The 16,868-nt window shown below is 42.0% G+C and overlaps 1 protein-coding gene across 1 annotated transcript; it reads right to left on the bottom strand.

The window, feature by feature from the left end:
- Positions 1 to 9,995: 9,995 nt before the first annotated feature.
- Positions 9,996 to 11,400, bottom strand: LOC128742783 (eukaryotic translation initiation factor 6). The gene is made up of 4 exons (XM_053839238.1): positions 11,202 to 11,400; positions 10,468 to 10,906; positions 10,223 to 10,404; positions 9,996 to 10,155 (listed from the first exon to the last, which is right to left on the bottom strand). Exons 1-4 carry the CDS (start codon positions 11,306 to 11,308, stop codon positions 10,146 to 10,148), a joined length of 738 nt encoding a protein of 245 aa, XP_053695213.1. The 5' UTR covers positions 11,309 to 11,400; the 3' UTR covers positions 9,996 to 10,145.
- Positions 11,401 to 16,868: the final 5,468 nt, after the last annotated feature.

Genomic DNA, 16,868 nt, shown 5'->3' on the forward strand with positions numbered 1-16,868 from the left:
ATTATATACATAGATGAACTTCGCAAAACTACATCCCAAGTGTTGAGGATGCCGAGGCAGAATAATTTGACAGTAAATACTGGTAAATGCGAATTCGATCAGACTAGATTAAAGTTTCTAGGCCATGAGGTTGATGAAACTGGTTTCAACATCGATGAGGCGAAAGTTAAGAACATTCGGAGATTCCGACAACCTAGCACGATTTCCGAACTCCGAAGCTTCCTGGGCTTGGCCTCGTTCCTAAGTCCGTATATCCAGGGTTTTGCCGATCTTGCGAGGCCATTATGGGCGGTCACTAGCAAGCGTTTGGTCCTGGAGCGAGGAACAAACGAAGGCTTATGAGTGACTTAAAGATCGCATTGAACAATGCAAAACCTTCCTAGGATACTTTTCGGAAACAGACAAAACAATTCTATACACGGACGGCTCCCCATGTGCTCTGGGGGCTGTTCTCATTCAGGATGACGGTAGAAAACCTCCACGCGTTATAAGTTTCGCATCAAAAGCTCTGACAACGACCGAGAAGAGGTATCCACAAAACCAAGGCGAGGCTTTGGCTGCAGTGTGGGCGGTGGAGCATTTCGCCTATTTTTTGCTTGGAAGACCTTTCACACTTCGTACCGGTGCGCAGGGCTTCACGTTTATCCTAAATAGATTACGTGAGGATTCCAAGCGAGCGTTAAACCGTGCAGATGGCTGGACTCTTAGACTTAGTCAATATAACTTACCGTGGAATACGTGCGTGGAAGGGAAAATATTGCGGATCCGTCATCAAGGCTTTATGCTGGCACCGATGGTCCTTTCGAAGAAGAGATAAGCCCGTGGGAAGTCGCATCACTTGAAATGAATCAAATTCAATTCTTGACCGAGAACGAAATCAAACACGCTACATTTGCGGATATACAGTTTAAAAAGGTATATTTTTATTACTCAATCTAAATTTCCGTTTTTACATTGAATTTGGTAACAAACAGGTAATCGATGCTCTTGAAACGGGAGTTTGGCCTAAGGAATTGAGACGATTTGAAGCGCTTGGTAGTGATTTAACGATGCGTGACGGAATTTTGGTTAAAACGGGGTGCGCAATCATACCGGAGAATCTTCGCCATAAAACGCTAACAATCGCACATGAGGGCCATCCGTCAGTTGCCAAATTTAAAAGCAAACTAAGAGAACGCGTTTGGTGGCCTGGCATGACAAAGAATGCTGAAACTTGGACAAATTCATGTGCAGTTTGTGTAACCAATGGAAGACCCGAAAGGCCGACTCCTATGATGAGAGTCTTTGCCCCTGATACCGTATGGGACACGATCGCTCTAGATTTTAACGGTCCCTAGTCTAAGTTCGGTAATGTTTTAATTCTGGTCATCGTTGACTATCGCTCCAGATACATAATGGCTAAACCAGTGAAATCTACCAGTTTTGAGCATACGAGAAGCGTATTGGACGAAATTTTCGAGAAGGAAGGATTTCCAGCGCATATTAAGACGGATAATGGCCCCCCTCTTTCAACGGGGAAGAGTATAGACAGTAACAGTATTGCCTTGAGCGTGGCATTGACATCATCTTCTCCACACCATTTTATCCTCAGCAAAACGGATTGGCCGAGAGCTGCATGAAACTAATAAATAAGGCGATGGCAACTGCGTCTTCAAGTGGGACAAATTACCGTGATAAATTGAAGGCTGAAGGACGATCTGTGCTTACAACTCCGCTGCACATTTCATCACGGGGATACCACCAGAGGAGGTAATGACGGGAAGGAAAGTCAAACGCGGGCTACCTCTTCTAAACCGCAGTAAAGCAACATTTGACGACAGCTTACTAAATTCGAGAGATCGGATGTCTACGCTAGAAGCCAAGAAGCGAGAAGATGCTAAACGAGGAGCGCGTAAGTGTCAAGTAAAACAAGGAGCGTAATGGTATGCTCGTTTTAAGCGATGAAAATGGACAAATACTGAAAAGACACTGAATGCGTAAATTTTGTATAACCCCTTGTCGATATTGTTGTTTTCCACCTTACAATAATTTCTAGCAGCACTGTACAACTAAAACGGCTATCCAGCTTTCCACGAGCGATAATGGCGGATATTGAGCACAAGTGGGCATAATCTTTTGACATTCATTGGAGGAGCGTCGAGTTCGCCCTGACGGAGTTACTATGGAAACATTCATGATTGTTTGTTGTTCGAATGTAAACATTGTTCAATTTTGCAGATCAGCTAAAGAGGAATATAATTGAACGGACAACAAGTTTTATGGATTGCGGCTTTGCAGTTTTCGCAAATTTCAGGGAGAGTGTCCAAATACGCAACGGAAAGTTTCTTATCAAGTCGAGACGCTGTTCGAGAGCAAACTTGACAACGGCTCGACCAACATGAAGTTAATGTTTGCGTTAATGTGTAATGTTTCGAATGTTTAATTCGCACGATTGTGAAAAAGTATTCTGAGCCAGTGCCTTCAGCCAATTATGGCCGCAAACCACTATAAAAGTTTGAATCCGTTTAGTTATGTTTCACTTCAGCTGCAAAATTAAACAATGTTTACATTTTTACACTCCAACAACAAACAATCGTGAATGTATCCATAGTAACTCCGTCAGGGTGAACTCGACGCTCCTCCAATGAATGTCAAAAGATTGTGCTCAATATCCGCCATTATCGCTCGTGGAAAGCTGGATAATAAATGGAAGATCTCGTTTAAGCGGACGTTGTTTTATTCGAGTGTTACAATTTTCATCAAACCATCCATTTTTCCTGCCAATTCGCGCAGAGCTATCGTTTACCGTACATTCTGGTCCTTCAAATCCGGATTTATGGAGGAATTTTGCATGGTTTGAAGTGGTTTAGTGGAAAAAATGGCTAGCACCGGTTGCTAGTTTCTCGTGATAAACTGAAAACGTTGGTGGTGCTCCGCCACCAAGATCGTGCCCGTGGCACAAGTGGACTGCCATATTGGTGGACATAAAAAAAAGTTGACGTTTGCGACCGGCTCAACTGAAACAAAAGAGACGGTGCGGAAAGTGACAGCGAACATTGCAATAACAAAGAAATGATTAACGTACAAACGAATGAATAATTTTGAAACGCCTCGTTCATCGTCGGCACAAATAAACAGAAGGAACATTCTCGATGCGCTTTCGGGGTCTAACAGCAACGTCGTAGATACATTTCCTACTATTGCTGAACAAAAAGCCGTACAGGACGCCATCGAAAAACGTCGTAAGATGCAGAATAGTTTGGATGCGCTGGTAGACCGTCGTGATTTGCTTCTCGACAAGGTACTTCGGATAAATGAGTCGTTGCAGGCAGAAAACATAAGTATTCATTTACTTCGGCTACATTTGGAAACATTACGAAGATGTGCAGATGATTATGAAAAGAATTATAGCGAAATGTCTACATTCCTGCCAAAAGAAGGCCGTGCCGAGGAACGCAAGGAATATGCTGCGTTTGAAAAACTTCACGATCAAGTTTACGTCGAACTGCAGGCAAGGATTTCACAAACTGAGCTCACTACAAAGTTATTGGAAACGCAGAACCCTTCAGTGCTTCCGTCAAGTAACACACCCCAGCCGGTGTTCGTTCAGACTAGTGTGCCTCATTTACAAGCTCCATTCCCTACGTTTAATGGGAATCCGGAGAATTGGTATAGTTTCAAAAGCCTTTTTCAAAGTATAATGGCAAGGTACGTGAATGAGTCTCCCGCGATGAAAATTTTATATCTGCGTAATTCATTATCGGGTGATGCGAAGGATAAAATTGATGAGGCTGTTGTCAATAACAACGAATATGAGAGCGCGTGGAAAATTTTGGAGACTGCATATGAGGATAAACGTTTGATTTTGGACACCCACATCGATACAATTCTGGATTGTCCAAGAATCTGCAAGGAAAATCGTGGTAAATCGCTTGCGAAACTGGTAGATATCTGCACAAAGCATACTGATGCTTTGAATGGTCACGGTTATCCAGTTGAAGGGTTGGCAGAGTTGATTTTAGTGAACGTCATTTACAAAAAATTGGATAAGGAAACTCAAGAACAGTGGGAAGTCAAGATTGGTCATGAGGATTTGCCAGCGTATGATGATTTCATGGAATTCTTACGGGAGCGTGGGCGTGTTTTGCAGCGAACAAATCGTCCTCAGCAACATGTTACGCAGCAGTCAACCGCGGCTGCAATTAAACGCCAAGGATATAATCAAAAATCGCAGCCGTTTACAGCAAAATCGTTTGTTTCAACGTCAAAGGAAGTGTGCTCTTGTTGTAAGGCAGAGCATGTAATATACAGGTGCGCACAGTTTCTGGAAATGGATGTAGAGGATCGAAGACTAGTCGCTATAAAGGAAAGGTTATGTTTCAATTGTCTAAAGAAACATCGAGTGATTGATTGTCCTTCCGACAAGGGATGCAAGGTACAACGTTGTAATCGAAAGCATCACACTCTGTTGCATCCGGGTAGCACAGCCGCTACCAGTACGTCAATGGTAAAGGCTAGTGAGAAACCTCAGCTTAAAGAGGCACCGGTTCAAACTGAAGGTAATCCAGAGAATCCAGCTCATGTGGACAGTGCCGTCGCCCTGTGCGCCAGTGTCGGCAGATCGAACCGTCAAGTAGTACTTTCCACTGCGGAGGTGTTTATGGTAGGAAAGGAAGGCGTCATCAAATGTCGAGCGTTATTAGATTCAGGGTCAGATAGTAACATCGTCACCGAAGAGCTGGCGGGTAGGCTGAAATTGAAAATGAATCGCGTGGACCTTCCTATCAGTGGTTTAAACGACATGCAATTCACAGTGAAATATTTGTTATCAACCAAGATCAAATCTTGCGTCGGTTCCTTTACATCGTCTGTATTGGAATTCCTGGTTGTCCCACAGGTTACTTCAACACTTCCTCTCGTCGAGATTGAAGCACGAACTTTGTCTCTCCCAGCTGGAATAGCATTAGCCGATCCGAAATTTCAGACAGCTACGAAAGTCGACGCCATTATAGGAAATGAAATTTTCTTTGATTTGGTTAAGAAGGGACGCTTTAAGATTGGTAACAATTCGCTGACATTAGCTGAAACAGAATTGGGTTGGGTTATGGGAGGATCGATTCCAATCAGAAAAGGCAAGCTTTATCCACGTGCCTGCCAGTTCAATCGCTTTGAAGATAACCTTGTTCAGATCATGACAAAGTTTTGGGAATTAGAGAACGTTTCGTCTGATAATAGTATGACCACAGCAGAGATCGATGTTGAAAACCATTTTGCATCCACACACACACGTGATAAACATGGGCGGTATATCGTACGGCTACCGTTCAACAATCTGCAGAAAGACTTAGGGGAATCATACAAATTTGCATTGAAGCGATTAGATAGGTTGATGACGTCATTGGTAAGAAACCCAGACAAGCGGATTGAGTATGCTGAATTTCTGACAGAATATCTCGCACTTGGTCACATGAAGGAGGTACCGCACGCAGGTGATGGATGTTATTATATACCTCATCATGCAGTATATAAATCATCAAGTTCCACTACTAAGACTAGGGTAGTTTTTGACGCTTCAGCAAAGACTACCACAGGCATTTCGCTCAATGACACGTTGAAGGTTGGGCCTACGGTACAAAGTGACCTACTGTCACTTATTTTAAGATTTTGCACACACACGGTCGTACTGACAGGTGATATTCCCAAAATGTACCGTCAGGTCAGGCTTCATAAAGACGATTGCAAGTACCAAAGAATTTTGTGGCGAGACTCGAGTGATACTTTGCGAGAATTTGAATTACAAACAGTAACGTACGGTATTTCAAGTTCCCCACACCATGCAACAAGGGTATTGACACAGTTAGCAAACGATGAAGGAGCAAACTTTGTTTTAGCTGCACACGTCGTCAAATATGACAGTTATATTGACGATTTCTTGACAGGCGGAAGGTCGGCTGATGAGGTGATTCATATTTACAAGGAATTGGTTGAGTTACTCCGCAGAGGAGGTTTTGGTGTTCACAAGTTTTGCTCTAATAGCCATGAGGTTTTGCAAGCTATTCCTGCCGAGTTTCACGAAAAGCAAATCAATTTCAGCGAGTGTGAAATTAACAATACTATTAAAACGTTGGGCCTTATTTGGAACCCGCAGGATGATTATTTTGCCTTTCGCGTTCCCAGTGCTATTGAAACAAACAGCTGGACTAAACGAAATATACTATCAGCGATCTCGAGCCTGTTCGACCCTGCAGGTTTTTTGGGACCGATTGTCATGGTTGCTAAATTAATTATGCAGGACATATGGCGACTTGGTCTCGATTGGGAAGAAACACCTCCACATGAAATATGGCAGCGGTGGATGTCCTTTTGGCATCAGTTGCCTGCTGTTCATCAAATTCGTAAGCCGCGCTGTGTTATTCCTAGTGATACTGCCAAAATCGAATTGTGTGGATTTTCGGATGCTTCATTGCGTGGATATGGTGCCGTAATTTATATAAGGTCTATTAGTAAGGAGGGCACCATCAGTGTAAACCTCATCGCCAGTAAATCCCGTGTTGCTCCAATTAAGCCGCTCACAATTCCACGATTGGAACTATGCGGTGCAAAGCTGCTTGCGGAGCTCATCCAAAAGGTGGTATTGGCCTTAGGTGTTACGTTCGATAAGGTACTTTTGTTTTGTTATTCTCAAATCGTGCTATGCTGGCTCAAGAAGTCACCGTTGGTGCTGAACCAGTTTGTGTCCAATCGTGTTGCCGTGACAATGGAGCTGACTCAAGGATATCAATGGCGGTACGTACGATCGGAAAACAATCCGGCGGACATGATTTCGAGAGGTGTCATGCCAGAGGATCTACTCGAAAATGATATGTGGTGGACGGGACCTCCTATGTTATGGAACTTGCAGCTTATAACTGAAAATACTGAAGTTTTGGATGATGAATCACTGCCGGAATTAAGAACTGCCATTGTATTGACTGCTACTCTTCAGGAGCAGCCAATCAAACTTGATAGGTTGAGCAATATTCGAAAGCTACAAAGAGCGTGGGTATACGTTTTGCGGTACATTGACTATCAGATACATAAAAAGCGACAGTTTAAGAATATAGATGCCATCGATATTGCTCGCTCAGAGCGAGCGATCTTTCTAGTCCTTCAGAAGCAGAATTTTGGTGATATCATCAAGGCATTGAAATCTCAATCTACTAAGCGAAACCGCGTTTCCAACTTGGCACCATTCATCGGGGAAGACGGCCTAATACGAGTCGGTGAGCGATTGAAGTATTCAGCTATACCATATGACGGAAGACACCAAGTGTTACTCCCAGTTCATCATGTGACGGAAATTTTAGTACGGAAGCTACATGAAGAAAACCAACATGTGGGCCCTAATGGATTATTGGCCATCGTCCGTGAGCGATTCTGGCCTGTACGAGTCAAACAACTTATTAGAAACATTATCTCAAAGTGCCAAGTTTGTGCCAGACAAAATCCTACACCAGGTAGACAATTCATGGGAAATCTTCCGGAATATCGTGTAAACCCGGCGCCAGTCTTCTCTAAAGTGGGAATCGACTACGCTGGACCGTTCACGCTGAAGATAGAGGGAAGAGGTGGAAGGTGCTATAAGGCATACGTAGCGGTCTTCGTGTGCATGACTACAAAGGCGTTGCATTGCGAAGTAGTGTCAGATCTAACGACAGATAAATTCATAGCTGCCCTTCAACGGTTTTCTGGTAGACGTGGAACTCCAAGTGATATATTTTCCGATAATGCTACCTGTTTTGTAGGAGCCAATCATGAGTTGGCTGTTTTGCGGGAATTATTCAACTCCAAATTGCATCAACAAAAACTTGATGAATATTGCAGTGTTAAACAGATCCGTTGGCATTTCATACCACCAAGAATCCCACACTTTGGAGGTATATGGGAGGCCGCAATAAAATCAATGAAACAGCATATGAAGCGAGTTGTCGGCGAAACGAAATTAACATACGAGGAGATGTGTACATTCCTGGCTCAAACGGAGGCAATACTTAACTCGCGACCATTGTGTCCGATGTCAGAAAAACCCTAACGATCTTGCTGTGCTAACTCCAGGACATTTCCTTACATTTCGGTCAACGCTGGCCATTCCGGAACCGTCATATGAGGACGAGAAGGTTGGACGTCTCAATCGGTGGCAACATATCCAACTTATGCAGCAACATTTCTGGCGCAGATGGTCCAGAGAGTATCTCCATCAGTTACAAGGGAGACAAAAGTGGTACGACGGAGTGAAGGAGTATAAGGTCAACCGCCTCTGCAATGGCGACGCGGAAGGATTATTGCCACACACCCGGGAGAGGATGGTGCTGTTCGAGTGGTAACAGTGAAGACGTCATCCAGTGAATTTAAGAGAGCAGTTACCAAAATTGCCTTACTATCGTCAGTTTAGTCTGAATACTCAACGGGGGGTGAACGAATGCGTAAATTTTGTATAACCCCTTGTCGATATTGTTGTTTTCCACCTTACAATAATTTCTAGCAGCACTGTACAACTAAAACGGCTATAATAAATGGAAGATCTCGTTTAAGCGGACGTTGTTTTATTCGAGTGTTACAATTTTCATCAAACCATCAATTTTTTCTGCCAATTCGCGCAGAGCTATCGTTTACCGTACAGACACCATTCGGCCTCTTTCGTATCCCAGGCCCAGCCGCAGCAGAGGTAAGACGTATTTCTCAGTAGCAGAGCGCGATGGAAGATTTCTCCGCACCACGCTTATAGTGACCATTTGGAAGTTAAAGAAGCCATCCAGCGGCTGAAGAACAACAATAGCGGAAGCTGATGGCATTGGAGCGGAACTTATTAAAATGGGCCCGGACAAGTTGACCTGCTGTCTGCAGTAACTGATTGTCAAGATTTGGGATACGGAACGAATACCGGAGGAGTCGAAAGACGGTATTATCTGCCCTATCTACCGAAAAGGTGATAAGCTGGATTGTGAGAACTACCGAGCAATCACTATCCTGAATGCCGCCTACAAAGTGCTGTACCAAGTCATCTTTCATCGACTATCGCCAATAGCCAATAGATTTTTGGGAAGTTACCAGGCCGGATTCATGGAGGGTCGGTCTACAACGGACCAAATCTTCACCCTGCGGCAGATCCTCCAGAAGTGCCGCGAATTTCGAGTCCCCACGCACCACCTGTTCATCGATTTCAAAGCCGCATATGATAGCGTAAACCGACAAGAGCTATGGAAAATTTTGGACGAAAACGGCTTTCCGGGTAAGCTTACTAGACTTATGGCTACGATGCATGGGATCCAATGCTGTGTGAGAATCTCTGGTGGATTGTTGGACCCATTCGAATCTTGCAGGGGACTTCGACAAGGAGATGGTCTTTCCTGCCTGCTATTCAACATTGCGCTCGAAGGTGTTATAAGACGAGCGGCGATCGAAATGCGGGGCACGATTTTTAATAAATCTAGTCAATTTTTATGCTTTGCTGACGACGTGGATGCTGTTGGCAGAACATTTGAGGCGATGGAAGATCAGTACACCAGACTAAAACGTTTCGCATCAAATCTGGTAGGAACAAGACGAAGAGGGGCACAACGAGCGAGGTAGCAAGACCAGGTGGTGCGAGATCTGGCGAGCACTGGGTGCCCGCGGAACTGGAGACTAGTTGCCATGGTCGAAACAGATGGAGAAATTATACTGCGCTGGCCTTGTCGTAAGACGGTAGGCCAACTAACTAACTAACATCTGTCTACACTTGCCATGAGTCCCATATCGATATTCTCCATTTTTGAGTTTAATCATGTATAGTACTGACATGCGGGGATCTGTCAACCATTATCCGTTATCCATACCATTATATTCATCGACATCGTAGTAGGCCTCGCCCTTGAACGCGTTTTTCTGAATTGACATTACCTGCTGCCATGGTACAAAAAGCACTCTAGTGATTTATTCATCGGTTCTACAATGCAATGTCATCTGAACTGAGTAACTTTCGATAATGCTTGATTTACACTAAACAGAAGTTAATATATTTTGTAAATCGATCATGTTGACTTGCTAAATTGTACAAATATAAGCCATTTATTTTGTTGTTACCGCACTTACCAATAATTGTTTATGAGTTAAACCACCTCGTCATACCACGGAAAACATGACAGCGCTTAAGCCATTCTGAAAAAAATATCGACATTAAAAAAACAATTTCCAGTTTATTCGCTGTAGGCATTTATATACGTACGCCTCTATCAGTGATGCCCGTAAATTGTTCGTTACTCCAGTGGGCTGTGCTTCGTTCAGTTTAAAGACACTTTCTACAACCGACAGTTCGGTTGACGTCGTACTCGTACCACAGAATGCACACCAATCGTTTACAACTACGCCTGCCGCAAGCACTTCCGAGCCACGATTAACCGTTCCAGCCTTGAAAAGAGGAAAACGAAACTGTTAGAAAACATTATCATCCAAGTATAGCTCATATCCTACCACCAACGGAATCTGCAGAAGTGACGCCAGCTCGTCCAGTTCGGAAGTGGCCGTCTTGGGATGAATCAGACCGCCCTGATTACTGAGGACCGAGTAAGCACCAACCAAAACATTATTCGCTATTGTCTGTCGGTATACTTCCACCCCGAGCACGTCTCCTATTATTTCCTCTGTCTCCCGGTCAATGTCGGGATGTACTAGGGCAACGTAATCATTGCAAGCAATCACATTCCCCAGAGCCGATAGCCGTTCTTCGACACGTTGAATTTTAACCGTATCCGGCAGGGAATTTCGTAAATGCTGCAACTCAACGTCGGTTGTGCTGCCAGGAACGATGAGCCCGTTTTTGTTGGCAACGGTCAGCCGACCGATAATTCGGCATCCTGCAATACTGGCGTGCACCACCGGAATAGTTTCTGCCAGCTCCGATTCGAAAGTGCTGCAAGGCGGATTAGTAAAATGGTTTTTAAAGCAGATAAGACACAACACACAACACACAAAAGCTAGCTTTATATTCTGAATTCCGATGGAGACACAGATACATAAAACATCGCATACGGGGCACATGTGAAGTCGAAACCTAACCTGAGCTAAAATTCACTCTCGATTTTTGCTACAGGAATGTGATATTAAAATAATATCTAATTGCAAAAGAAATGCAAAAAATTTCACTTATTTCCTTTCGTTGGAAGCATGACTTCTCAACTTAACGAATTGCACAATGTTGTTATTACCTGTAAAATGCTTCCGAACCGCCGATAGCTACCAAGCAGTAAGAATTCGTAAGTTTGCTGAACACTCCTATGTCGTCATTGTTTTCAAACTGTACACGCAGAGCCATGTTGTTAAACACTGATTTATATTAAATTTGTTGTAAAATTCACAAATAATTTGGAACAATTATTTAAAATTGAGTGAACCGCACAGTATGGTGTATGGCGAAAGTATCAACAGAACAGAACAGCAGAATCGACTACGAAACGATGGAAAGCAGAGAAACGGAGAAAACTTTGACGTTTGGAATATGTTTCGATGTTTTGCTAGCGCACGCGTGTTTAAAAAGCCATCATTCAGTTACCATGTTTTCGATGTTTTTAGATACACTTGCACCAATGAGGCTAAATAGACAGGTGTGGAGAAGCGCTCTATATGTGCCATATCCAGCCACAGAGAACAGACTACCAGGTAATCGACCAAAAGTGTGTAAAAGGTTTTTATGTAATCTACGAGTAATCCTTCAATAGAGCACCCCTCGAGCAGTAAGTGGCAAACTAAATCTTGATGTCGCTGTCATCGCTGCTATGTAACTCCAGCACAAAGAAATATTGATAAAGGTACATGGATATTTTTTTATGCGTTTGGCAAACTATTTCTGGAGGGCGCTACCGACAGATTTTACACACAAAAAATCGATTACTTCCTTCGAACCTGTTAATCTGTTCTCTGTGATCCAGCTTTCCATGAGCGATAATGGCGGATATTGGGCACAATCTTTTGACATTCATTGCAGGAGCGTCGAGTTCGCCCTGACGGAGCTACTATGGATACATTCATAATTGTTTGTTGTTCGAATCTAAAAATGTAAACATTGTTCAATTTTGCAGATCAGCTGAAGAGGAACATAATTGAACGGACAACAAGTTTTATGGATTATGGCTTTGCAGTTTTCGCAAATTTCAGGCAGAATGTCCAAATACGCAACGGAAAGTTTCTTATCAAGTCGAGACGCTGTTAGGGAGCAAACTTGACAACGGCTCGACCAACATGAATGTTTGCATTAATGTGTAATGTTTCGAATGTTTAATTCGCACGATTGTGAAAAAGTATTCTGAGCCAGTGCCTTCAGCAAATTATGGCCGCAAATCACTATCCAGCTTTCCACGAGCGATAATGGCGGTAATTGAGCACAAGTGGGCACAATCTTTTGACATTCATTGGAGGAGCGTCGAGTTCGCCCTGACGAAGTTACTATGGAAACATCCATGATTGTTTGTTGTTCGAGTGTAAAAATGTAAACATTGTTTCATTTTGCAGATCAGCTGAAATGGAACATAAATGAACTGATTCAAACTTTTGTAGTGGTTTGCGGCCATAATTTCCTGAAAGCACCGGCTCAGGATACTTTTACAATCGTCCGAATTAAACATCCGAGTGAACTCAGAGACATTAACTTCATATTAGTCGACCCGTTTTTGCCAAGTTTGCTCTCGAACAGCGTCTCGTCTTGATAAGAAACTTTCCTTTGCGTATTTGGCTTCTCCCTGAAATTCGCGAAAACTGCAAAGCCACAATTCATAAAACTTGTTGTCCGTTCAATTATGTTCCTCTTTAGCTGATCTGCAGAATTAAACAATGTTTACATTTTTACAGTCGAACAACAAACAATCATGAATGTATCCATAGTAACTCCGTCAGGGCGAACTCGACGCTCCTCCAAGGAATGTCAAAAGATTGTGCCCACTTGTGCTCAATATCCGCCATTATCGCTCGTGGAAAGCTGGATACAAGTTTGAATCCGTTTAGTTATGTCTCACATCAGCTGGTCTGCAAAATTAATCAATGTTTACATTTTTACACTCGAACAACAAACAATCATGAATGTATCCGTAGTAACTCCGTCAGGGCGAACTCGACGCTCCTCCAATGAATGTCAAAACATTGTGCCCACTTGTGCTCAATATCCGCCATTATCGTTCGTGGAAAGCTGGATACCAAACCCATTTATCGACAAATATTTTGAGAAGGGCGAATAAGTTAACTGTCAAACAGAACGAGTGAGAGTTCATTTTCCACTGCTACATCAAAAAAATAGCTCGGTCTGTTTGACGTTTGGCTTATTCGCCTTTTTCAAATGTTGGTCGACATTTTATTCTCTGTTGACATTTCAAGATTATTTTTGTGCTTTTTCTTCTTCGGTGAGAATTGAACCGCCAATCTGTCTGAAGTTTTTGGAGCAGCGTCTTAGTAGAAAACGAAACCTGAGTTCGAAAACAGACACTGAGGAAACCTGCAAGTCGTAGGCGAAATCATACGTATCTGTCAAAAATAAATAAACTTGGTGGAATTAAATTGGGTAAGTTTTCTTTTTATTTAATTTCACGCCAATCTGTCAATTACACTCTCATATGATGCAGCTTTGCGGGAATAGCACAACGCCTTCACCAGCTAAACTGTAAACGGTGGTTGAGAGTCAGCTGCCAATAGCCTTAGGGTACCGCCAGAGTGCAAGCGACATGCGACGCGACGCGACATTTCTTGCTGTAGTTATACGCGCAGCCCTTTTTCGCCTGAAGCAGGACTGTGCATTTGGCAACATGAGAGCGAAGTCGTGTCGCGTCGCTGTCGCGTTTACTCTGTACGGGGCCTTAGCCATTTATCCAGCCATCTTTGAGCCATTTTCGGGTTCCCCTTAAACTACCGAAATTCTTCATTCGGATGTTTGATTCACTTAGCAGGGTGGAATGTAGGGAAAGATTCTATTTTTCACATTTCTTGTGTAGGTTCAGTGTTTAAGCCTAGTATCCAGCTGAAAAGAACAGCTCAAGAAAAAATCTTACTACAGCCTGAATTCGTTAATTGGGCCACGATTGCACTCCAGCTGATTCGCTAATTGGGCCGACTGACAGTTGTTAGAAATTTCTAAACTCGAAAATTCCATACAATTTTGACATTCAAGTTGTCATATAGCCCAATTAGCGAACACCCAATTAACGAACCGCCCAATTAACGAACCACCAATTAACGAAACTTTGCTGTATTTATCGAAGAAATTTTGACAACTGCAAGGCAAGCAATTATCTGTCATTTTTTCTTGTGGTAAAACGTTTCAATTGGGTCCTAAAATTTGTGATAAAAAGATGATTTTTTTAGAAGGAACGATAAAGCTTCCCATTATGACTACCAGAGTATAGTTTTTTCTTTTTTAAAAAGATGCAGAGCACTAAAAAATTAAAAAGCAAAAATATTGTAATTTATTCTCCCTTGACATTAGAGATCTTCCTTGACATAACGAATATAACACGTTTCTGGCAACAATGTAACTTTTTCTCACTGGCAACTCTGGTTTGACATTAGAGCAGCTGATCGTTTTGACAGTTGCAGCTTCGCAGTTGTCTCTTGTGCTTGTCTGCGTTTTGCTGTTCGTGAGGAAGTGGAACATCAAATTTGTACTAGTTATCGGATAAAAGTTTTGATTCGGGCAATGTATTCCAATCCATCGATTCACGGTGCTAGACTTAGTCCAAATCTAGTTTGCGCTAAGAATGACTAAACGCTGTCAAACTGATGGCCAACAGTATAATCTCGGTACAATCGACCTCGCAGAAAAGTATGAAAAAAAAATGCCAACCGAAACTGGCACCGTATTATCAATCAGATTGGTATGTTCTGCTACTCCGATGTGAATCAGCAGTAGGGCGAACGGCAGACCAAAAATTTCTGTGCGTTTCTAACCAAACGGTCGCATCTCGATGGCGAGTGTTGCATCCGAAAACTGAAGCCATCCACGCTGTGACCAAGTGCAGTCACTACGCTTATTGCTGATTTTGACAAAGGCCTTAATTAAACTGAGATGACCGGAACCGGAAAATGAGCTGTAAACTCAGAAAATGTTTTATAGGTCGCGATTGCCAAGCCATTTCCTGACTTTGCAACTTTTGACTTTTTGACACACTATCACATGAGCGTGAAGGTAAACAAAAAGTTTTCCGTGACATTTCAAGACATACTATGGTTTCTTTTTATAATTCGTGTTGTCTAGACACCGCTTGACACAACCATGCACAACTATAGTTTGTCTATATAAGGTTGCCCAAATGTTTATTTTTTGTTCAAAATTTCACAAAATTAAAAAAAAGGTTTTTAACGGCAATAGCCTAAAAATATAAAATTGAATATCAAAATATGTGTTCCTAACCCTAACCTCATCGATTCAAGCTAAAAACGACATAGGGCTTTAGGACCCAATTCACTTGCATGTTTAAACTGCGCCATCTGAAAATGAAACAATATTTCTTGTGAGGTGCATACTGGTAAAGAAATCGCAAACGGGAAATCTTTTCTTTAGCATTTCTTAACCTATCTTTTTGCCCATTTCTTTTCAGGTCGATATCAGGCTTTAGGGAATTTCCTGCTTTTTATTTTGTGTTTATGTTCTGGTACCGTGAATTCGAGTGAAATTGATCTCTTTTTCGAGTATTTTTTAGAAATCTTTGAATAGAAACATATTTAAAAAGATGATTGAATTTTAAAATAAGTACTGTACACACTTAGAAAAAAGCACCGAATTCGGTAAAATTTTACCGAAATCTAAACAGCTGAACGTTCGGTAAAATTTACCGATCTGTTTAAGTGTGTAGTGCTGGCTACACGACAGTATCATCTACATCATATATAAATAGTTTTATTTTAGATAAAACTTAATGTAATCGTAAAATCGAAAAATCTCAAATAACGGGTGAAATTCCCAAGTAACAGTTTCAGGCTGATCAAACGATTTTATAGCTGATTTTATTCAACCTGCGCTGATCTATGGTTTAGGTTTAGAAATGAAAACCTTTTTTCAGCTCTTAAACGTCTAAATCTGGTGATTTTATCAAGCTTCAGGCTAATTAACAGCTGCTTTCGAAGCTGCAGTGAAGCTTAATAGAAACTTTTTTGCGCTTTCAAATAGCCAGTTTGAGCAATGCTGTCAATTCTATTTTTAGAACGAGAAATAGTTTTGCAATCTGCTTTTCCAGTCGTATAATCAACGTTTCATCAACCTTTATGCAGCCAAAAAAAAAATCTATTTTTAAATTAAAAAAAATGAAACGCGGGCTTTTTTTGCTGGGAAACATGTTTCGAACGCGATATTTTTAATACTTTTTAATTTCGAATAACTAATTCGTATAATTAAGCTAGCTAATTAAAAATGCATGTCTTTTTCCGGGAATTGAACCCGCCCATCTTTTGATCCATAACAGACAGACAGTGAGAATACCTTTACACTAGAAATACTCAGAGGTGAGAGATACGCGGAAGCAGCCATCTTGGGAGCCAAGCGAGCAGCGAGAATTGTCAAAAGGGAGCCAATCGAACAAGCATACTGTTCGCTTAAATGTTTGACTAACAAGTACAGTCACGCACCTTGAATATTATACTCGGACACAGTGTGTCTAAAGCTTTGCAATGCATTTTACACTGGTTAAGTTGAAAGCGAGGGGCAAGACACTTCATAATATTATCATAATATTAATATATTAGGCCCTATTAAAGCCCTATAAATGTATAACTTTATAGGGCTTTAGGTTATATTATGTGTGGGAAAGGTAAATATATTAAGGTTGAAAAAACATTTCCATAAGGAAAAGTAATATATTTTCAACAGTGTCTTGCCCCTCGGTTGAAAGATATATCGCTAT

Source organism: Sabethes cyaneus, chromosome 3 (genome assembly GCF_943734655.1).
Source record: "Sabethes cyaneus chromosome 3, idSabCyanKW18_F2, whole genome shotgun sequence".
NCBI classification, from domain to species: Eukaryota; Metazoa; Arthropoda; class Insecta; order Diptera; family Culicidae; genus Sabethes; species Sabethes cyaneus.